At 37.4% G+C, this 25,482-nt stretch overlaps 1 protein-coding gene across 10 annotated transcripts; it reads right to left on the minus strand.

The window, feature by feature from the left end:
* Positions 1-5,811: 5,811 nt before the first annotated feature.
* Positions 5,812-23,653, minus strand: LOC112524079 (carbon catabolite repressor protein 4 homolog 5). Of its 10 annotated transcripts, none has more exons than XM_025133721.1 (14): positions 23,314-23,653; positions 23,072-23,149; positions 13,845-13,910; positions 13,712-13,764; positions 12,708-12,789; positions 11,904-11,947; positions 11,487-11,568; positions 10,809-10,901; positions 10,646-10,678; positions 8,528-8,622; positions 8,311-8,443; positions 7,833-7,918; positions 7,654-7,738; positions 5,812-6,604 (listed from the first exon to the last, which is right to left on the minus strand). In XM_025133721.1, the coding sequence occupies exons 2-14, from the start codon at positions 23,144-23,146 to the stop codon at positions 6,536-6,538; spliced, it is 996 nt and encodes a 331-aa protein (XP_024989489.1). In that variant the 5' UTR covers positions 23,147-23,149; positions 23,314-23,653; the 3' UTR covers positions 5,812-6,535. The 10 variants fall into 10 exon arrangements, with proteins under 10 accessions (XP_024989489.1, XP_024989484.1, XP_024989481.1 ...); XM_025133716.1 differs by having other exon boundaries at positions 23,072-23,157; XM_025133713.1 differs by having other exon boundaries at positions 8,311-8,422; positions 23,072-23,235.
* Positions 23,654-25,482: the final 1,829 nt, after the last annotated feature.

The raw sequence follows: 25,482 nt of genomic DNA on the forward strand, positions 1-25,482 counted from the left end.
AGATATCGAAGATATTGGGTCAACTGGGAGCTAAGTGGAAGGATGCCAATAACCCATCTTTAAGATGTTTCAAAGCCAAAGGCTTGCTACCTGATGCAAACATGTGGTTTTATTTCCTAAGGCACTTCCTACAGCCTACCACTCATTAGTCTAACATTTGAAAGAATGGTCTTGATTTGCTGTATTATGACTGGTAAATCTTTCAGCATTGGAGAGGTCATCAACAGGTGCATACAGTCTTGTGTAGAGAAGCAAAAAAGTGGTCTATGGCATCTAGCCTTGACCCATGCATTATGCAGAAAGCCATAGTTCCCAGGTTACCAACTGATGAGGTAGTGAAAGGAAAACCATCTATTGAAGTCATGACAATAAATTATTGAGAAAGAAAGCTAGGAGAAAATGAAGCAGATGACACCGAGTACAGCAAAGTGTTCCATCCCAGAGCAACCACTGCAGCAGCCACAACATCTCACAAAGCAGGGCCAGGTCCCTCAGCACCTGAAGGAAGTAAGTCAGTCAGTCATTGGATACTCTTTTTTATCCCTCACCAAACTGTTGGAGTGGCAGCAAGAGATTATGCTACAAAAGTTTGAAGACCAAAATGCTTTATAGAGCATTAGAATGGAGAAGAAAAAGAAGGCTATGATGGAGGCCTTCAAATACAATGAGGACATGTCGATGAAGAAATTAGAAAAACAGGAAGCCTCCCTACAACAGAATGTGAAGGTAAATGCCATTCACAAGAAATGGCAAAGAATAAATGATGAAATTGCCTTTATTGTCTAGAAATAAGCCCATCTAGCAGTTGGGGATCACCTTCCAGCATACCCAGAAGAAATCATTCGGGATCGGAACTCACTACTGCAGTAGCACCTACTCAGAAGGAGTAGCGCATGTCCAATCTTAAACCCTATGCTTCATGTCCTTTGTTTTATTTCTATATTGATTTTGTTTTACTATTGACTCTCGGAGAATTCTTTGTAGATTTATTGGAGTCTAAGTGGTAGTCTTTATTCTTATCAGTTTAAGCACCCCATAGCCCAAATAAATTTATTGTTGCCCATTTTAGACTGATTTTTGAAACTAGAACCAAGCCTTGATTTTCTGAGAAGCAAACTGGCACCCATTTGAAACAAGCGTACGATGTGATCTAGGCCATTCTTTTATAAAATGGCAAGCCTATCAACAATCCCTGTAAGCCTTGCACCTATCCTAAAAAGAAAATTCCAGTGAGGACATTGTACCATCCAGTAGTGTGGGGAGAGGAGTTGTACACTCCAACTCTCAATGGGATGTTGTTTCACATCCACACTGATTCCTCTTAACAGGAACCTAGTAATGTATTTGACTAGGTGTCCAAGGTCACCCATATCATGTTCCTTCAGGCCCAAGGTGCAAAAAAGCACACACGGGATAGTGATGTAGCAGTGGCTCCTTCGTCCTGTTACTAAAGTCTAAAAGAGGTAGAAATTGTAGCGCCCCAGTATATCCCTTAAAGGGTGGGGGGTGATAGTTGATGGCACCAATGAAGCAATTGTCAGTGAAGCTGTTTACTAGAGGAATAGTGGAAGCAGGTATTACAATTTCTATAGTATCTGTTTCAGACTCTAGTCTTGATTCATATAGAATACATTTGGACACTAGCTAGAGGCTACCAAGACATGCAAACACTATGCTTGTTCCTCATATGATGAGGTGGAAGAGGTGCATATTTCTGTTGCATCACCTTGTGGTGTCTAATCTTCCACAACGGTTGCAGAAGATCATGTCTCCTTGGAGGATTCCAACAGCAATTCAGACGAAGATCTTCCATCCAACAATCTCTCTTTGGAGCCTATCCACACATCCGGCCTTGGTCTCAAAAGGCCTACCTCATAGTTGAGGAAGTTCCAGCTACTGAGAGGCTGAAATAGATCCAAATTAGAGAAACCCTGCTTACCATGATGGTTATGACATTATTGAAGAGATCTATACTACAAGAGGAGATTTCAAAGCTATACCTACAATGTTGGTTATGACATTATTGAAAAGATCTCTAATAATAATGAATATTGGGCTTATCCACATGCCCTAGTACCTAGAAAATCATCTACGTCCATGAGGTAGATGACTGATTATACAACCTTAGCAACACAACTCACTGACATGGCGAATATGATTAAAAATCTGACATCAAGCCCAACTATGCACCCTATTGCTACAACCTCCACTCCTACTGTTAATTATATGCAATGAGTATTACGGTGAAGGACACTTATTTGAGCAAATGTCTTTATAGTTTGGAGCTAGTAAATTATGTCAATAACTGGAGCTTATTCCCAAATACAATCCAGGTTGAAGACAACATCCTACTTTTCTTCGAATAGACCCACACACATTATGAGCAAGGGGTACTTACTAAAGCCACAAGGACCATCAAATTTCCAAACACAAGCATACCAAGGCACTAGTAACAATCAACAAGCAACAAGTCAAATCAGCAAGTTAAATCATCTACTTCTATGGGAGCGATGATGAAAGGGTTTATAATCCAAACTTAAGCTATTTTGAATAAAAAATAAGCTACCATAAACAATCTGCAAGCTTCTATGAAACCTTGAAACACAAGTTGGACAAATGGCTTTGGAATGAGACACCGTGAGACCCATTAAGAGTGTTGAAAGAACATGTTAAGGTAGTAACCTTAAGAAGAGGAAAGAATCGAACAAGTACTACAACATCACCACCTGTTGCTATACTACCTCTGACTCAGTCTTGTAGTACCCCTGGAACACAAGCAAGAAAAAGTCTGATGAATCAATTTCCATTCCTAAAACATCAGATTTTCTTCTACTATTCGCTGATGATTTTCATCAAAACAAGAAACCTCAAGGTGATGCTTAGGATGTGTCTCACCTTCTGACACCATTCTTATGGTACCATCTCGGACATAACCAAAACTTATTCTTCAAGCAGTTCGAGATCATGTTCTTAAAAAGGATGCAGTTTCTACTCGAGTTACTACCTATGTAACTGACCTCCAAAGGTTAAGGAATCAAAGGGAGTAACTGCATTAAAAAATTGATGTTTTCAAACAATTGCATATAAACATTTCTTTGGTGGAAGTCATTGAACAAATGCCTAGTTATGCAAAGTTTTTAGAAGACATTTTGATAAGCAAAAAGAAAACACTGAGTGAGTATGAGACTGTAACCCGACATTATGATGTTATCTCAACATGACCATCCGATCGCATTCCTCTACCAAAAGGTTGTGCCCCCATGTGCAATAAGCATCCTCCTACACTGATGAGTTATCTAGCATCACCGAGGAAGTCAAGAAATGGCCACAATATCTCATGCGTCGCAAATTTCGCATCAACATGGATTGGCATAGCCTCCGCGAACTTCTTAAATAAATTGTACAAGCACAGGATCAATATAAATGGGCCACAAAAGAACTGGATGATGAGTTCGATGCAGGGCCGAAAATAATAATAAAATGTTTTTAAACCTATTTTTTTAAGCCAATAAAATAATGAAACATGTAGTTTTTAAAAAGTTTAGAATCTATTTAAGCTAAATGTCTCATCCCCATATTGATTTTATTAATTATAATAAAAAAATACAATAGGGGGACATAAAAACCAAAACCCCGAATACAAAAAGATTGATAAAAGGATAAATACTAGATTAAGATCATGCTTCTTCTTTTCCACTTTTCTTTTTTCCAAATTGAAATTAGCAAAATAGAAATTTTATTTCAATATATGGGACTTAAAAGACAAGGACAACTATAATTAGTTTTAACTAAAATAGTAAATTACATCCAAATTACTGTCATAGTAAGCAAAAATAAAACTCAAAAGTTACAAGTCTAACAACCAAAGGCTAAGGGCCTGTCTATTAGCAGCTTAATAAGCTTAATGGGACTAACAACTTATTCGCTCAACTATGCATGACTGTTTCGTAGTGGCTTAATGATATCTAAAGTGACTTATCCAGTAAACTTCTAGTGGGAGCTTTATATAAAAAGCCAAGTTTTTTTTTTTTCCAAACATGCCTCTTCCAACTAAAAAAACGCTCTTTATATCTGCGAAAAAAATCTCCTAAGCAAAACCTTTCTAACTTATACAAACAAAATAATTCATAGAGACAACTTTATCCATATAGAACTTAATAAAACTCAATCAAACGGCCCCTAAATCTAATGCGGTAATGTCAAATCTCAAAGTAAACAAAAGACAAAAGAACAATAATAAATTGTAAAATTCATAATCTATGTTACTGTGCATTGCAAAAAACAAGTGCTCAATAACTAAGATAATATCACAATATGTTGTTAATGTTATGCAGTGTGCTCGAGCTATATTAATACAATGATGTGCTCATGTACATTGAAAATTTCAATTCTCAGATATTTCAATATGCAAGAGGAAGACTCATTATCAAAATGACAAAAGCCCTTAGCCTTAGCCTAGTAGATTAGTAACCCACACGACCACATGACCCAACTTTATAATAATCAGTTAGAAATTTAGATTTTTTTTGCAAAAAGATTTTTAAGATTCATAAATCACAATATGACTCACACAGCAACTCAGTAAGTTCAATCAACAGTAGAAACCAGTCATTCGAGATGTCCATCTTTGATTTATTGAATCTAATTTCATGACCGTTAATCGGCTGGAAAGAGAACTTCATGCCTTGAAAATCGAAATAGTCGAACTTTGAAGTACAATAGAAATTAGATTGAGTTGTTGGAACGATGGTGTTAATCAAATCACAATGTGCATTTAGTATTTATCACTATTATGCTTTGGGCCTGTTATTATAGTTAAAGCTCAGTTGTCTAATAACCCAAAACTAGTAATAGATGACAACTTGATGCCCCTTTAGGCTTTGATGCCCTATGCGGCCGCACGGGCTGCACGTGGCTAAGGCCGGCCCTGGTTCGATGTGATCTATAAATTAGGCAAATAAAATCGCGTAGTTGACATGTTAAGCCAAGTGGATGAACGAGTACTCCTAGCCATTTCGGGTCCAATGTTTCCACGGTTAGCAACCATCTGGAATTATATAATCAACCACAACGAGGGAATTTTATGGATACACAAGTTCCATACTGAACGAGGTGGATTTTGTAGACCATCGCATACACAAAGGCCTCATCTTAGATGATTCTCATTTATCCACGACCGGTGGCCATTCACGAACCCGGGCCACCGGTTGTCGCTTCCTCCTATTGGCCAAGTATGAAGCAAACAATATCCGCGAGGGCCTAACTTGCCATTCGGCCTCCTTCAATCCCAGCCAATTCCTAACCATATTTGGGAGGAAATTTCGGTGGGCATCATCACCTTCATCACTCGGCTACCCCCTCCCAAGACAAGACAACAATTTGGGTCTTCTCAACCGTCTCTCCAAATTCACCCATATCATTGTGTTACCACCTCACTATATTGTCATCGTGTTTGCAAACATTTTGCTTACCAACATTTACCGCCTTCAAGGCATTACCTAAAACAATGCTCTCCAATCGTGAGCCGTTATTTATAGGACGATTTTGGCGAGAGCTATTCAGACAATTAGGCACCACATTACTTCACTCAAGTGCCAACCACCCTTAACAAACAGTCAAACCGAGGTGGTAAACGGCAACCTCCAATGATACTTGTGCTGCTTTGCTAGTGACGAACATAAAACTTGGTTCAGGTATCTCCACTTGGTGGAATACTAGTATAACATTTGTTACCTTAGTGCAGCTGAGATGACACCTTTTCAGGCCCTCTACAATTACCCCACAACAACACTTCTATCCAACACTCTCCGGACCACACTAATTGCCTCCATCGATACCATAGTGGTCGAATACACCCGTATAGTGAGAACTCTAAGCAAACCTTAAATCAAACTCCACAGCAAATGGTCGATCAAGCCAACGAACATCGCCAAAACAAGGAATTCTAAGTGGGCAATCTTGTTACCTCTGCCTTCGTGTCCATCGACAAAACAGTGTTTCAACAAGCTTCACCAAGCTAAGGGGTTGTTTGGCCCCCTTCGGGTATGTCATCCATTGTAAAAGTAGCTTATTGACGTAGGTAAGAAAAGTATCCCCTGTATGGTATCTTCTGTAACTGCCTTGCACAACCTTAATAGCACAACATAATAGAATTTTTACTACAAATCAGAATTTTTAGTATGTGCTAGTTACTATAGCTTTTATTGCGTTTGCTATTAGGTGTCCAATATTCATATTTAAACATGTTCATATACATTTGCTAAGAGCTCCATATATAGACATCCATATACACGTGTGGTTGCTACAGATGTTTCAAAAATAACGTATATATTAATTAACATATCGTAATTCAAAACTTCAGTCAAGGTACAAACCAAAACTATTCACATTTTCACCCAAACTCAAAAGTGAACTTCAGATTTCCCACATGAATATACACCACCTGCGGGCTACAAGTTGGTATGCATATTTCAAACCAGCCACCTGACACAATGTTGTTCAGGTCGCTTCAGAAAGTATATTATTGACTTCAATATCATGTTCCACAAGATTCATCAGCAAAAGCCAGTTCACACACAAGAGCAAGATGATCACTTCCCCATATCTGCAAAACAAGTAGAATAAGCATAATCATCGGGGGTAATTCAACATGTAAGGCATGGGATTTGCTCCCCAGTAGTCCCCGGTTAGAGTCCCCTAGGGTCCTATGGGATTATTCGAGTTGGGCACAAGTTGGCTTGAAGATCCACGGTTAAAAAGAAAATAAATAAGCATCATTAAGGGGGCAACCAGTTAGGTTTGATTAAAACATTACAGCTTCATGCAAAAGGAAATTACATCCAAAACCAGCAATTCTGTTTAATCCTGATGATTCTAAAGCATCGATTATTGGGATTTTCAAAAAATTGCAAGCCTTCCTATAAAAAAACAAACCACACACATCCAGTATGTTCCACACGGATGTAGGGCCTGCGATGTGATGTACGCAAACTTGTCCTCTAACCCAAAGAATAGAACGGTTGTTTTCTTGAATACCCCGGGCTTGAGAAAAGGTGTACTGGAAGAAGAGTTTGGTAAGAACCCGATGCTTCAAAATTTTGTGGAAGAAGTTGAAACGTAGGGAGACACTTGAAAAGGACCAACTACTTTAACCATAAACAGTAAACCGCCCAAAAAGAATACACAAGTAACCAGCCTTGCTAACCATCATGCCATTTTGGATAAATTGTGAAATGCATATGCAAAAAGCCACTTTCTGTCCAAAATCATTCATTCTTAAAATCATAAGACTTCTTTCCTTCTAAACTTTAGCAAGAAATTCGTATAAAATATAAAATTTCAAGGTGAAGGCATTCACAAAATAAATTCACGGTGAAGGCAAAATCACTCTCACATATACAAGAACCTTTTCAAGGAAAAAGCTCAGAACTATCAATTTCAAGAAGCAAGCAGTATACCTAAAGCATCATGAGATATAAGAATCATCGTTGGGAGATCATTTATCAATATGCACAGCATTGAAGACTCGCTAAAAAAATTGAGTTACATGGATCCTATGTGTTTTGGCGCACTTTTATTGTTTTCATTTCATGAAATCCATTTATATGGTGTGTGAAGTAGATAAAGAAGCCCCAATCAAGGGTGTACATGTACCTTACTCGGAAGCCCTTTTGTTTTCTTCAGAATTTCAATCGGTAATGTTTCAAGAACTTTCACAGGAACAAGTTCCTTGGTATGCCTGTGTGAGCAGATACAAAAGCAAAAGAAAATACACATTCAACTTTTTAGAATAATGCTTAATATATGCCTAAAAGATTGGGTTTTAAGCATACCATATGTAATCAACAGTGCCCATAAATCTGGAGTGGAAGGATGTCGCTAAAGGTTCTCCATGACTATCTCTTGTCAAACGACTAGCCTGAAGAAATGAGTACAAAGGAATATAAAACCATCATCAAATTAATCCATTTATCTAGCTACATCTTAGTCCACAGGTAAAATACGTTCCAAAATATTGCCACAACTTTGGAGTTAAAAAATAGTCTCTTGTGAACCGCAATGAGAGGTTGCATATGAACACATGCCAAAGAGGTAGAGATACATGTAACATTGTATGCCATCAAGTAAGAGTGTCTGTAACCAAGCAATGAGTACACTTAACACACAAGGCAACGCATTGTGCACAGGGGGCATCCCACCAAATGACCCTCCCTTCCAGTGATAAAACTATCAACTCGTCTTACAGGAGCCAATCACAAACAACAAAAATTAAAAATAAAAAACCTAGGAAAGTGGAGAATAAAAACTTACTGGAACTCCATGGTATGCACTATTCAGTTTTAAGTTGTGCCTAAGGTATACCGACTCTTCTGTTCCGGTTGCTAGCCTTAGTTCTTCTTTACTCCATCTATGTAGTAATGGCCTAGAGACATACATATGGAGCCTGCTTAGTCAATAGAAGTAGCACATCTGATTTTATGCTTAAATACTCGGAACAAAATTCTCAGCCAAAAGTTTGATAACGAACCTAGAAGAATAATTACTTTGAGATGGAAGTCTCGGGTGATCCAACGGACAAATCTGCCCAGATATTCTTTTGCGTTCATGGTGTTGGATGTTCAACTACAAAAGAAATTAGACAGATAACTAAACAAAAATATTAGATGTTGTCACTTGGTATTACATTCTGAGATGGACCACATTAAAGATAGAAATAAATGACATAAATCTTCTCAAGAATACCACTCAATCTGTAGGTATCAGATGTAAAAACATTTTTTGCATTTTTGGACCTTACATGAAGACTCTCGTCCTAATTAAGTCTCTGCTTGTTATTTTTGATATCGTCGGTTGGAATGTTTTGCCCACCTTGCCCTTTTAAAATGGTATTATTGTCATAACAATTCCCACTCTATTTTAATCAATTTCTTCCTCCCCTCTCTAGTTAGTTGTCTTCTTTCTCTCTTCCCAAAGCTTTCTCTCTCATCTTCCTTCTTACTCTCTTTTATATGTACCAGATTTCTTGCCACTTACTAGTCTCTACAATAGCATACAAGAGTGTACAAACGTTGGAAATGCCACTTGGGGCCCATTTGGTTCGCGGGATTTGGTAAGATTTGGAACTGAATTCCATCCCAATCATGTGTTTGGTTTGAATGAAAGTTTGAATTTGAAATCCCACAACCAACAGATTTGGAAATCCCTTGAAGGTTTGTCATTTCAAATCCAAATCCCATGGATTTCAAAATTTTCCCTCGTATCTCTAACCTGCCTCTTTCATCAAAGCTGCCCTAATCTCTTCATTGCCTCCACAACTTACCAAAACAGACAGACTATTTATAAAACAAACAAATATTTAACCAAAAATAAAATTCAATTCCAGTTCCTACAAACCAAACAAGATTTATAAAAGAATGGGATCCAATTCCATTGCAAATCCTACAAACCAAACACACCAAAGATTCCAAATCCTCTCACGAAATCCAAATCCCTCAAAAACATTCCATCAAACCAATCAGGCCCTTAGTGTTTTCATCATTTTGCATCACTCATCCTAACTAAAACTTTTTGTCACCTCTCTATCTGTTCCTCTTTTACTAGACTTAGATTCGCACTTCCCATCTCAAAGACTTGCCTCTTTTGATCACCTGTCTACAATAAGTTTATGTCCATCTTTTGGGCTAAAAGTTTGGATAATGCCATCTGTTTGGAGGATTTCTTTAGTTTGATTTGATAAAAGCTAATTTCAGAAATAATGGCCATAATGATCAGAAGGTTTGGGGAAAGTCGTTTTTTCTATTGTTGGAAACTTCTTGTTTCACGGCTAACTGAAGAGCTGAGCTGACATCACAGATAAGTTTTGTTTGCGCAGCTTGTTCATTTCTTTGGGTTTAGGTCAGAAATCAAAAGGTCAGCCGTTAGCTTAATTAATAGACGTCAATGCTTAAATTAATAATCCCAGAGACTGTAACAAACTTTTGGAGAACAAAATTGATTTAAGAACATCATAACTTTGACATGAAAAACAGAAGCAGAACTCAAGAAAAAGTAAGGCCATCTTACCCACCAACATAGATAACTCATCTACCATGAGAAGACAATGGTATTGGGCAAATCCTAGTGTTTCCCTTGGCAATCAAATGGCAGCACCCTAGATAAACTCACCAAAAGGAAGTGAATATATGATTGTGCCTATTTCCCACCCATATGATAGAAGCACAAACACTGTATATCTTCGCATTAATTGATATGTACACTCTTACATCTTCACATCATTTGATATTCACACTCTTACACCTTAAACTCAGATAATAACCACAGAGAAAAAGATGAAAGACAAAGGAAGCATGTCTAGAGGAGGAATATATTGATTAATAAAGTGGGAAAAGTGTTTCAGATTATCAATCATAGCTTTCTATATAGGGGTTTTGGGTTGCACATGACCTTTTTAATTAAAAGATTCTAAAGTAGATGTGAATAGGGACTTAATTGGGAAAAAGAAGTTCATTTGAAGACTAAAAATGCCAAAAGACCGTTCTTAAGGGACAAAACCTACAGATTGAGTAATAATCACACGTCAATTTTAGTAGTTCACTCTGAAATCAATAACTATTTATGTGTGATTTGCGAAAGGGGTCGCACTCACCTCGGATGAAACTATGAATTGATACATTGCACTCTGACAAAATATTAACAGATTAGTGTACAAAATTTTAAGTAAAATAAAGTAGATAGCTTAATATAGAAGCAAAACCAAAATAAAATAAGAATCAGAAAGGATCAAGTTCAGTAAAAAACATAAAAGCTACCTGAGGCATACTATTTAAATCTCCACCAAGTATAGCAGGTATATTTCCCCATTTCTGTGAAAGTCTATGAGCCTTCGCAAGAAATAATCGTACCTGCAACATTGAGATGAATGCATTTCCTCAAAATAGCTGTACACCAGATTAAAGAATCAAGTTCACAACCACAGACAAGTACACCGCACATACATTGCAAAAGATGTTAACGTATTAATCGATTATTTTAAAGATTTGGGACGTCTCAGTTGAAGACAAGTAAACCGGCAGGTGAAAAATGTCACCCCACCAATCAGAGCGCCCTGGTAATTCACCAGAAGTTACAGGTAAGTAACCGGAGGGTGAAAAGTTTTGTCACCAAACAAACCCACATAGAGGTAGGGTCTAGGGGTATACCTTTCCTCTACCCCAAGGGGTAGAGCACGAAGAGCTCCAGCTTGTCACCACCAACCGTATACGCAGATATCACTCTTATAGTAAGAATTTTCCATGCAGATGTCGACTTGACTTCTAACAGAAGCATCTCCAACGGAGTTAAGAATCATCATATAACCCCAAGTGATCTAGGACAGTCTAGTGTTTTCCGTTCTATTCTCGGCCATTCATGTTTCTTATAATCTACAGTTTTCGTGATACATCCAAGACCTACCAACTTTAAATGGATAAACTAACTTGCAAACGTACCTGACCCAACTTAACATCCCCACGACTTGGATTGAAAAGCACATGTATATTTCCAACCAATATGCTTCGGGAGGGTTGCACCCTACAGATATAGAAAACAATTATGTCGTTGCAGTATGCTAGACATTAAGGTTCAAAGTCAATATAAAGGGAAGAAGATAAACAGTCACCAAAGATACCGTAAAAACCATTAAAACAAGTTGTTTGCATGATTTGAAGATAACAGAATAAATGTTTTCTTATTCCTGTTTAACTATTCCACCTTCCTTTTTTCTTATCCTTTCTGTATGTGTGTGATGGGTATGCCTTAGGTTGCAGGATTAACAGTTCCATAAGGAACAAACTTGGCACATTTTGCAAAGACAAAAAACAAGAGTGAGTCCATCAAAGAATGAGAGCGAATAACTGATAACTTACTTTAGGTTTTCAGGGTCATCAATATGTTTCTGGTATGCAGTCATCTGTGTTTTACATGACAGAAAGTCAATAGGTATTGCCACAAGAAAATATTATGACCAGAACAGGCCTGAAACACCGACCAGTGTAATAGCCATATATAGAGAGAAAGAGACCACAATTAAAAGTAAATAATCATAAATTTGTCGAAACTTTAGATTTAGTATTTAACTTCTATGAATAGAAGTAGTTAAAAGTTGCAGCTTTGTATTATACGACTTTTGATGCTACCTTTTAAGAAGATCAATTAACGAAGACAAACAATGTTCCAGTTCTTTAATGGTGACAAAATTAACTATAGAGGAAAAAGAATCAATCCAACTGAATTCGTTACTGACTCCATCCTACTAAATTAGTGAACACTTGACCCTTGAGGCCAAACTAATGAAAGCCTTCTAGCATTACCAAATGCCCACAAGACCCAAGACGGGAAGATACATTTGTGGATGCATATCATGGAAAAATTAATCCTAATTTTGATTCCTTACTCTCAAACTGAAAAGTAAATTCTTTTTGGACCAACATCAGTAACCCTCTTGTAGTAAATACTGGAGGTGAACAAGTAATCTATGGTAACAGAAGTCCATAGAAAAAGTTTGCAATGTATATGAGGTCCCTCAGGAAGGATGAGTTTCTTCAGTAACGGGGGAGTGATATAAAAAAGAAACAAATTTAATCATAATTGTTTCAAAGCTTGCAGTTGTTGGAGCCTCTAAAATCAATTTCAACCCATAAGATTGTTATATATAGTATGTCCCTTCATACCTTTAGAACACAAAATTGAGCAATATTGTCACGAAGGCCAAACCGCTTGAACTCGATGTTGTCCTTATGTAGAAGAGAGAATCTGTACCACAATATGGTATCCCGGAGGTTAAATATGCAATGCTTCAAAAACTAAATAAATAAATTACGTCAAGTCTAAAGGTCAACAATCTGTAGCTTCTAAGCAAGTCACTGGTTACTTGTTGCCCATCAACTTCTAATGCTATCCAAAAGAAAACTTGAACTGATAAGTCCTTTCAGAGCTTCCATTCATAGATATACATATATCACATACATCATCCGAGATGCATTTTTCCATTATGCCCGACTCCCCAAGTTACCCACCAAGATTTCTCAATCAGTAGTGAAGAAACTTGTCATCTTACTTCCTGCCTTACTAACTTTGTACCAAACCTGTGTTCTAGTCCAGCCAACTATAAGATATCATCAGCAAAATGCATGATATTGTACCACATGATGTCATATATGTCCAGTGCTTTACCCAAAATAAAACAGAACAAAGAGAAAACGTAAAAAGTAAAACGAAAAACAAAAGAACAAAACCCACCTCGTAGGCGTTTATGGATAACTTGAGGTAGTCCATCAGACGGCCCACAGTTTCTATAAAAAAAATCTACCTATGGCTATGCAAGATCGCATTTCAATCGTAAATGATAAAGAGTTCCTACTTTCTAACTCAGTAAGAAATTCACTTCGTCGTTCAAAATAACTTCAGAACTCAAAACAGAAATCCACTTCATATTCAACACAAATCTCATAGTCTTCACAGTTAACACCATGATTGACAATGACACAGGCCAACACATCGATAAGAGCAAGGCACGTAAGAATGCGTCATGAGACTCACTATACTTGACAACCTCGAGTATTATCATGTCAAGAAGTCACAGCAACGGCATAGATGCAGTGTGTAAAGATAACAAAAATAAACACTGGTACGTCGCTGTTTCACTTCCCAAGAATATGAAAAATGAACTGCTTACAATGCATCTTTCCAAAATATAGCACACCCATCACGTGCTTCCCCAGAACGAGCCTTGCAGATAAATGAGGTTTTAATCAATTCTCGAGATGCTACAAAGAGTCACACAACAGATGCAGGGAAATAAAATAAACCTGGTAAACTCCTCTAAACCCATCCTTCTGTAAAATTCTTTTCAAATCATCAAAACGGTCAACCTCCTGCAGCCATACAAGTAACCATGATAAATATAACCAAATCAACTGAACATAGAAAAATATTGCCTGTAAACATCAATTTCAAAAGGGTACAGCCCTCTAGCAACACGCTATATCGGAAGTCAGAACCTTAGCTTAGTAAGTACAAATTATGACCGCCAGCACATTTGTACTTGATGATAAGAGATGGATAATCATCCCATGAGCAAAGTTGCCTCAGAACCACAGTGTGGTGAATGAATGTTGTCACATTGGGCCCCTTATATCAGTCAGCAAGGATAGGATTCTCATTTCCTTGGTGAACGTCATAATGACATCTGAGCATGGTGACAAATGAGGAAGGGCCTTCATACATTATCAAATGATCTTGATAGATCTATGGGGAAGTATCCTTGACAATAGAGTACTATACCAATAGATAGTAAAACAAGAAGCTGAGGAAGCTATTTGATACCCTAAGTAGAAGACTGAATATAGCATGCATTCAGAAAACTGAATAGTGCAAGGAAATCAAAGAGAATGGGTATTTAAGTAGGGTGCCTTAGGAAAGATGAAATTAGTCTACATGGGTTTTAGTTTTGAAACCATTACGTGGATTTCCCTTCCAATTTTCTTACTAAGATGACAATACTCGATATTAGGGCATCTCCAACGAACACTGAGAGGTAGCCTTGCTACCACCCTCAGGTGGATTAGGGGTCACCTGCTTCTTAGACTTCTTCTTCGATTCGAGCAAGTCGACCATAAGGTGAATCGATGACCTGACTGAAGCCATTCCTAGCCACCATTGCTTTCGAAAGAGTCTGTCTTTACTTGGAGGGGAAGGGCGTTGCAGATGTCCGGGACGGACACAACTTCTTCTAACGCTAGAAGACCACCTTTTCCATCAAACCTATATTTTACACTATGTCCATCTTTAGTAAAATTAAAAACAAGAGTAAATTACATGCTTGGTCACTGTGGTATGCACTTTAATATGGATCGAGTCCCACACTCTAATGACCATCAATCCTTTATGTTAAGTGTGGGCAATTATGTCATTTTACGGTTTTCTCTATTTTAACATTTTTATAATTATTCTTTTTTCTTTTCATTAATTTTCATCTATAAATATATATATATATCTACATACACACACCACCGCCTATGAAACACCACCGCCCGCATCCATTTCCATTGGTGACCCCTTCCCCACTTCTCTAATGAACATTTACGAAACCTTCCCAACGGTAAGTAAACAAGTATTTGAAGAGAAATCAGAAAGCAAACTGCCTCGACATTGAAGGCAAGCGGAGTGAAACAAGAGCCATGCATCAATACAATCCATATGAAAAGGACGGCTATATTTAAGTAATTTGAAGCTTATCTTCACCACCATGCTCACACAAGACACAGCACAAACAAAAGGGTTTATTTCACGCCAATGTTAAAGGGGACCATATCAAAAGCACCTTGCATAGTAAGTGAATGACCGTTGCCATTTTGATCAACCACAATCACAGGTCTACTCCCATTCCCATTATCCACATTAGCAAAACTAAACCTCTTTGTTTTCTTGTGCAGATTCTCTTCTATCTTGATATTGTCCCAAGTAATGTGCTTTCTCAAACTCTTGACTCGATTAATATCGCCATACACAAGGAAAAAGGAAGTGACCCAGATGCCAAAAACACTGAAATCCAGATAAGAGAGACGGAGATGTTACGCACCCACCAATCTGAAATACGTATGCTAGGTCAACCAGCAACCAATCTAACCAGGAGGGGACCAACAGCAAAAAGAAACTGTAATCAGGGATTATATTATTCCTTTTAACTTGTGTATTACAAAGAAAGAATACAATGATATATATAGATAAAAAAACCTATACCAAATAGAAACCCTAAGGCCCATAGGCTTAATGGACCTAAGTAAATATATACCGTATTTACATTCTAACACTCCCCTTCAAACTGGAGCATAGATGTTAATTATGCCCAGCTTGTTACAAATAAAAGAGATTCGCGAACCAGGTAATGCTTTGGTAAAGACATCAGCAAGTTGTCTTCATGTTCGAACAAAGGGAGTTGAGATGATTCCATCTTCTAGCTTATCACGAGTGAAATGGCAGTCAACCTCGATGTGTTTTGTTCTTTCATGAAACACAGGATTGTTTGCAATGTGGATAATCGCCTCATTATCACAATATAGATTCATTGATTTAGATTGAGCAAACCCAATTTCACCTAGCAGATTACGCAACCATATCAGCTCGCAAGTGGTTTGGGCCATAGCCATTATTCAGATTCAACACTTGACCGCGAAACGACATTCTGTTTCTTGCTTTTCCACGAAACTAGATTCCCTCCAACCAACACACAATAGCCTGTCATAGACAGCCTAGTAGGATCCCCATTATAGTCGGCATCTGTGAACCCTTCTATGACATGATGACTGTGATTTTGATAAAGGATACCAAGACCAGGAGCACCCCTTAGGTACTTCTATATATATGCCTAACAGCATCCCAATGTGTTCTTAGAGATGACATAAACTAACTTGCTACACTCACTGGAAAAGCGTTGTCAGGACGTGTAATCGTCAGGTAGTTTAGCTTTTCCACGATTCTTCTGTACTTTTCTGGATCCTCAAGTAGATCTCCATCGTCCGCTTTCAATTTCATATTTGGAATCATTGGGGCCTCACAAGGTTTTGTTTCAATCATACCATAGTCATTCAATATGTCCAAACAATATTTTCGTTGAGACAAACATATCCCTTTTTCGAGTACGAGATACTTCAATTCCTTAGGAAGTATTTTAAAGGACCTAGGACCTTTGTTTGAAACCGAGATGCAAGGAAATGTTTTAGCTTCTTGATCCCATTCTCATCATTCCCGACAATCACAATGTCATCAACATATACCACTAGTAGAACACATCCAAAAGATGACGAAGTAAAGAACACAGATTGATCATAAGAGCTCCTCCGTAAACCAAACTCAGTCACTACGGCATTAAACCGTCCAAACCAAGCACGAGGGGATTGCTTTAAACCATACAATGATTTACGCAGTTTACAGACTCTACCAGACTCCCTCTGAGCAACAAACCCAGGTGGTTGCTCTATATAGACTTCCTCATGTAAATCACCATGCATTAAGGCATTTTTCACATCTAGTTGGTGTAGTACCTAGTCGTAAGTAGCGGCTAATGAAACAAACAGGCAAATGGAGGGTACCTTAGCCACGAGAGAAATTGTCTCGTGGTAGTCGACCCCATAAGTCTGAGCATATCCTTTGGCTACCAATCGGGCTTTCAGACGAGCCACGGATCCATCTGGATTAACTTTCACAGTGAATACCCATTTACAGCCACTTGCCTTTTTGCCTGCAGGTAACTCTACCAAATCCCATGTATCATTATGATCGAGAGCATTCATCTCATCAATCATAGCATCCCGCTATCCAGGATGGACTAAAGCTTCACCAACCGTTTTAGGAACAGATAAAGAATCAAGTGTAGAGATCAAAAAACGAGAACGTGGAGAAAGTTTATCATAGGAAACAACAGAAGAAATAGGGTAAGTACATGAGCGCTTACCTTTCTGAAGAGCAATGGGAACATCAAGATCAGGAACTTGTGTATCGGAAGGTGGTGGATCACCCAAAGTAAGAGGATCATCATTAGGCAGATATATGGACGATGATGAAGATGGTGTTGGGTCGAGATCTGATGTAGGTCGTTGCCCTATTATATACATGAACTATCGGTGGTTTGGTAGGCTCATGGGTCTGTGTCGAGTCGGATGAGGTAGTAGACTCAGAAATAGGTATGATATACACCAAAAATCATCACTATCGCTTGGGTTGCAAGGAGTGGACATAGGAAAGAAGGGTATATTCTCATGGAATGTAACGTCTCATGATACAATGTATCAATTAAGCATGGGGGAAAAACACTTATACCCTTTTTGAAGTCGAGAGTAACCAAGAAAAACACATTTCAGAGACTTTGGATCCATCTTAGTTATGTGAGGTCGGGTTTCGCGGACAAAACAGGAACTACCAAAGATCTTTGATTATACAAAAAACAATGATTTTGTAGCAAAACAAAATTGAAAAAGGACTTTTACCATCCAAGACAACGGAAGGCATTCGGTTGATAAGAAAACAAGCAGTAGCAACTGTATCAGCCCAGAAGACTTTAGAAACAGTCATGTGAAATAATAAAGCCCAAGCCACCTCTACGAGATGACGATTCTGTCATTCCGCAACCCCATTTTGGGCTGGTGTGTCAACACGGAAGACTCATGAAGAATCTCATTTTGAATCATATATCACTGAAATGTTTGGGACAAATATTCTTTTTCATTATCACTACGAAGAGTTTGAATGAAGCTTTAAACTGGTTTTTAATCTCAACATAGAGTGAACAAAAATGTGTGAATACCTCAGATCGATTTTTCATAAAGTAAAGCCAAGTAGTGCGAGAGTAATCATCAACAAACATAACAAAATACTTAAACCCAAGTTTTGAAATAACAGAACATGGTCTCCTAACATTAGAATGGACTAACTCAAATGGGGATGAGGCCCGCTTATTACAGACTCTAGGACTTATATGAATACGCTGATATTCAGCAAACTGACAAGACTCACATTGTAGGTGTAGAGAAGGTAAATAAGAAAACTCAGGACACAACTTCTTCAGATTCTGTAGAGATAGATGACCTAATCGACAATGAACAAGTCAATGAGGAAGGTACTTGATGTTCAAATATGTATAGGCCATCAGTCTCCCGCCCTCTACAGATAATCCTCTTCGTCGACAGATCCTGAAAGACATAGAAATCAGGAAAGAACGAGACACAACAATTCAAAGCACGGGCAATTTTACTGACTGATAACAAATTGAACGAGAAATTAGATAGGCTCAATACGGAAGTTAACAAAACAGACGTGGTAAGATCGATGGTGCCAGAACCAAGGACAGGTGTGGTAGACCCGTCAGCAATTGTGACATGTGATGAGAATTTGTGTTTATTGAAATTAGAGAAGTTGGTGGGATTACCTGTCATGTGATTTGAAGCACCTGAATCAATGACCCATTTGGAGACAGAAGATAATAGGCATGTACTAGAGTTACGTGTCTCAGCAAATGTAACAGTCAAAGCAGTGGAATTCTCAGTCCCTAAAAGTCAAGCATATTCTTCTGCGGGTATAGTAACAGTACTATCTAAGGCAGGCAACGTGCACTGATGAACTCCTCGGATGTCTAGCCAAAAGCTTTTTCCTTGTGCGCTTGGTGTGACCTAACTCATGGCAGTAGTAACACTCAACATTATCAGAATCTGGAATGGTAGCCCATGAGTCAGTTGTTCGGTCACTGTGGCCACCTCTAGAGCCACCATGGTGACCCCCAAGAAATCCTCCTCGGTAGCCACCACAAAATCCCCCTCGATCAACCAAAGCACTGTTGTGATCAGAAGTTTGAGAAGCCTAAAGGTTCTCATTCCTAAGAACACGGGCAAATGTTTCTTGAAGAGAAAGAATAGCAGATTCATTCAAGAACTGAGATTTGATAGAGTCAAATTCTGGTCGCAAACCAGTCAAGAAAAACTGATAATAGCCACTTGTACCCTATGAGTCGGCATGACTTTGACATCAGCACTTAATGGAAGAAGAGAGTTAAGCTCCTCATATATTTTCTTGAACTCCATAACATACGTAGTGAGTAATCGGTAATGTTGTTCTCCACGATGAAAGGACTTATAAACACTATAGATTCGAGAGATGTTACTTTGTCCAGAATACAAAAAATAAGATAATCCATAAGTTCATTCACATATTCACAGTAACTAACCAGAGACGAAACAAAAGCTCAATAGTATTGATAATTTGCACGTACAAACGAGCATCACTTTGGAACCATGAATCAGAACCGTTACCTTTAGGAGGATCGATGTGAGATGAGAAGTCATTCCCATGCTCCGAAAATAGATACAAATAGTTTTGCTCCACTCAAAGTAGTTTGAGCCATTAAGCTTGTTGTCGGTGAGCTTAACATTTACCAGAAGCATCTCGGGTACACGTAAACTACTGTTACTCTCATATGTTTTGTCTTCTCCAGTCATCTTCCAATAAATCACGAACTAGAAGAGACAACGTAGAACTTAGGATGAAGGATAGCAAACCAGAAAGCAAACGACGCACTCACAGGGTGCCAAAGAGACCGACGAACAGAAAACTTCTGATCCAAGGAAACTGAAAATGAAGCATTTAAAACAAAAAACAGCAGCAGAAAGCTTGTTGTCGACCAAATTAATCAAGCAAAACAACCTCGAATCACAGCCGCACCAAACAGCCGAGGAAGCAGCACCTAAACGCAAACAAATCTGAAGTCGTGAGGAAGAAAAACACGCCTAGATCTGGATTAAAAAACCAGCAACAACCAGATCCAGACAGCAGCAAATCGTAAACCAAAATGCCTAGAATCAAGAACCCTTGCTGCACAAGAAACCCTAATAAAAACCTACTAGTCGTATCTTTGAAACACGACCAGACTTCAGAGTTAGCAAACAACAGCCACAAGGAACATATCACAGGGGTAAACTGAAGCCCACAAACAACCAGCAACACCAATACCACACAAGAAAGAAACCAAAACTAGAAGAACAAGAACCCTAATTGAAGAACAAAAATTCCGATCCGTGAAAACTAGTGATTGTTACGAAACCGAGCTCTGATACCATGTAATCACCGATTATATACAAAGAAAGGATAGAAGGATATATATAGACAAAAAACCTAGAGAAAAGAGAAACCCTAAGGCCCATAGGCTTAATGGGCCTAAGTAAATATATATCGTATTTACATTCTAACAAAAACATTTGAGCAGTAAGAAATAAGGGCAATCATGGATTTTCCTCATGAATATAAATAGCGAAGAGTAGAAGATGAGTGGTTTGTAGAAAGTTATTTTTTCTATCCACCTTGGGACAACGTAGTTCTTTGGGGGCGGGGAAATACTATGCATTCACCCACCTTGAGAACAAGGTGGTTTTTTGGGTAGGAATAAAGGCCAGATGATTCAATTAACAAGAAAAATATAGAAAACTTGCTTTTCAAGAGGCTAGACTCTCCCAAGAACAGACTCGATAATTTTTTGCATACCACTCATCTCGTACAATCCACAATCTATGCTCAACCTACTAACAAGATATTGAGAAAAATCCCAAAGTTACATTTATTCTTATCTGCTCATTATCTTCATTTTGTTGTTGGTCCCCTTCAGAAGATCTGCTGATGGTTGTCCTAGCATACATATTGTTGATGGGTGGGTGCATAACAAGATAGAATCCATGCAAGTGGGGACGCGATGGTGGATATGAAAGCCAAAGTTGTTAAAAGGCTCGAGGTGCAAAGGGTCCTGGGGCCTATGGGCAAGGTGCAGGTGTGGGGGGCCAGCCTCAGGAATGTGAGGCGCATCCTATAAAAAAAGTATATATATATATATATACACACACAAAACACCCAATTATACACAACTCAAATATGGGGCAAGTACTCTAGTGCAACAACACAACCAGCAGTATTTCGATAGAGGCAGAAGAGTTTAAAGCGTGAGCCATGAGGGAGAAGTTTTAAGGTCTGGAGAGGCTTGAAGTTATATAAGAATTGGGTAGCTAATATTAGAGTTTGACATATTTCATCTATTTAGTAACTTTTTTCTTAAGAAGTCTAGAAGATAAGAAGATGAGAAAACTTATCTCATATTGGAGTTTGACCTGGTATTTAATTACTCTTTGTAAGGCACTCCTAGGCCCTCAGCTCAGGTTCATGATATTTATGTCTTGTTGAATAGATGAATATATGTGTTTGGGACTTATAACTAGTAAGTCTATGACTTTTATGACTTTCTTAGTTCGTTATGAGATTATGCTTTACATATTATATCTTTTATGAATTTTAATTGTTTTCCGTCTTAGGGCTTACGCCTCACCTCATGATTCTGTGCTTTAAAACCATGATGTGTACATATATATATATATATATGTGTGTGTGTGTGTAATGTATTATAATATATAAAATATATGATATAATATAATATAATATTTTTAACTTCTAATAGAAAAATACCAAAAGCAAAGAGAGTACAAAGACCAAAATGTCCCCTAAGTTAATAGAATCCATTAGAGGGAGGGACCAAATCCATGGCAAAATGCATACCACAAGACCAAGCATGTAATATATATATATATATATATATATGTGTGTGTGTTGAGAACATTCCATTTTAGTGTAAGAAATAGTGCATAACGTTGGAGAACAATCGGTGTTTACAACATTCTTTACACTAGAGATGGTCTTAGAAGACAAAGGTAGGCTAAGCCAAACTTGCCATAAGTGGATGTTCTCCATGATCACCACAAAAAGACAAACCTTTGTCTTATCTAAAGTTGATAAGAGTATAACTAACTTCTAAATTTGAGAAACATTCGTATTATAACAACATCCCTTCCCAACCCTCGCAAATTTGAGAAGCCTTAATGAATCAAGGTTGCCTTTTATAATGAGGAAATGCTTAACATGATAGAACACCAAATCCAAATTTCAAGTCTTAAATCTCAATTGTGTTATAACTCATCTAAATTAAACCAATTTTAACAACCCAAGAATCACTAACAAAAACCTATGAAAGTCCAGTGAAGCAATCAAAAAAGGAACTCGATCAATCTATCATACATAATTCCATCTTCACAAAATATAACACAATTTGCTGAAACTTTAGGCTAAATTGCATCAAAATGTAACCAACTTTGTTCTCATTAATACTTCAACCAATTTTCAAAACTTTTTCCCAAAATGGAACCAACAGACATGTTCCCAAATCCGATACCAAACAAAAACGGTTCCATTTTTGTTTCCAAATGAGACTTTATGAGAGTTGGTTCCATATGTTTTGGTTCTTCAAAATAAAGATTTTAAAACTTGGTTCTCAAAAAAATCGGGAGATAAAATTGGTTTCATTTTGATGCAATTTGCCCAAAATTGTATGAAAAGAAGCTTCTATCTCATACTTTTATATTACTTAACCAGCGGTTATTATGGAGCTTATCATTTGAAAAGCAAATTGAAATTCTGATACAAATTCAAACCACAATGCAAGACGATTGAAACTTGCCTGGAAACACAAAATGCTAGGACTATACCGAGCAATCTCCTTGCGTATCACCCTTCTTCTGTATTCCCATTTCATAAACTGCGGAAGTACATTCAAGTACAAATCCTTATGGTTTGAAGCATTTTCAACACCCAGTATATTATATGACACAAACACAAACTTATCTGCAACACGATTGAATAAATTTATCAAAAAAAAAAAATCAGCCGAGATTGCATAAAGATTAGAAAACTGAAAGTCACCTTTGTATTTAGAACAATCACGTGGGGAAAAAACCCATTTGCGATTATCAGCTACACCATCAGAATTTCCTCTATCGGACTTCTTCTTACGCCTGCAAGTATGTGTATGGTTTGGGGTTAGGGTTAATGGTTCCGTTTCTATGGTTAATTTTCGTTTCTTTCGGGTAAGACGTTGTTGACGATCGGTAGAATGAGATTGTTCTGCCATTAGATGTTGTCCGTGCTTCAAATCAAGATATGGTAGACAGAGTTTGTGCCGCCGGTAGGGTTCGAGCTCAAAACATTGATTGGAATTCGCATGCGAATATTGCCCCCTTTGCACATCTGGCAAGGGGTGTTTGAATATGGGGCGCACAAAAACCCTTCGACCCGGCCAACCCGTGCCAGATTACCCAACTCCCCTAAAGCTACAAGATACTAGATCTATTTAATTTTTTATCCATTAAATTCTAAATCTTTAAATATTAATCGGTCAGTATATTAGATCTATTAAGTTATTTCTAAATATTAATCTTTCGGTATAATAGATCTATTTAAGTTGTCTTTAAACATTAACCCGTCTTGAATTCAACAAATTCATAACACAATGTTTAGGGGTGTTTGGGATTACTTATTTGAAACAACTTATGTTTTTTTTTACAAAAGCACTTATCAACGTATTATAAGTCAGAAGAGTTTAACTTCTTTAAAACTACTTATTACCGGTTTGGCACTTGTATAAGTTGTTTATCCAAACACTCAAAAGTATTTATTACCGATGTCACACCAGAATAAGTAAATAAGTTGTTTTTATAAGCAATCCCAAACACCCCCTTAATAACTTAAAATATATTTAAAAAATAAAGTATCATTGTTTGATTATAATTTTTAATTTATATATGTTGGTAAATTATTTATTTTTTTAACTAAACGTGTGATTTTAGGTTGTAGGACAAGGGTAACTTTGGTAAAAATTCGAACTTAATGTATTAAGATAATATAGCATAACTTAACGTATTAAATCAGTCTCTTAGTATTAGGTTAAAATCAGAGTGCTAATATAACTTAATCAATTAAGATAACCACTCATTAAGTCCATTAAGTTGAAAACAAGCATCCCCTTAGTTGAGTTGTAAATTCTTTTAGACTAAATTACGAATTTCGTCCATGTGGTTATGTTAAAATTTGGATTGGGTCCCCTAAACAAAAAAAGTACATGTACAGTTATCATGGTTTCACTTTTGTTATGGATTAAGTCCCTTGCCCCTAACACCCAGTTAACTTTAACTGATTTAAATTGAGGGTATTTTGGTATTTTTACTTTTTTTCTTTTAAAAACATAGATAATTTCTATATTTCTATAATGGATACCCCTTCTCATGTCATCTTTTCAAGTCCCCACCCTTTTTCGGTCATCTTCTCCAGCCACCATCCCTTCTACGGTCATTTTCTCTAGCCACCACTCCTTCTCGGGTCACCTTCTCCGGCCACCTTCTCTGGCCACCACCCCTTCTTTGGTTTTCTCTAGCCACCACCCCTTCTCCGTTCACCTTCTCTGACCAACGACCACCATCCCTTCTCCGGTAATCTCACACCAAAAAGCACCAAATAAGTCCAAATCTCCATACCTTATCATTAAAACTCAAAATCAAGTCAAACCAATCAAAATCAAAGTATAACTCAAATTCAACCATAACATCAACATTAAATATCAAATATTAACACTAGCAACTTTAAGAACATCAAACATACATAAGTTCATTATACAAAATTCATTGAAATCAAAAACCCTATCTAAAAAAATACCAAATTATAAATCGAAAAATTGAAAAATGTTATAACCAGGTTTGAGACAACCTGGGATTGAGGTAATTTATACATGCTTATTATGTGGATTACGTGAAATATGCATGTCTAAGTTGAAATACATGATATTGTGTATGTGTATATGTGCAAAGATGACATGACGCATATGATTTATACATGTATGCATGTGGTGTGAAGCATACATGAGGTGGTGCATATTTATGATGAATTACTTGGGTGGAAACATTATTCTATTATTTGAAATCATTATATCTTCATGGTTAAGAAATCATGAATTTTATAATGTAAAAACCCACCGCCCAAAGTTATTTCTATTGGACAAAAGCTTTCACCGCCTTGAAGTTTTATTATTAAAATACTCCA

Source organism: Cynara cardunculus (genome assembly GCF_001531365.2).
Source record: "Cynara cardunculus var. scolymus isolate 2C chromosome LG 13, CcrdV1, whole genome shotgun sequence".
Classification (NCBI taxonomy): Eukaryota; Viridiplantae; Streptophyta; class Magnoliopsida; order Asterales; family Asteraceae; genus Cynara; species Cynara cardunculus.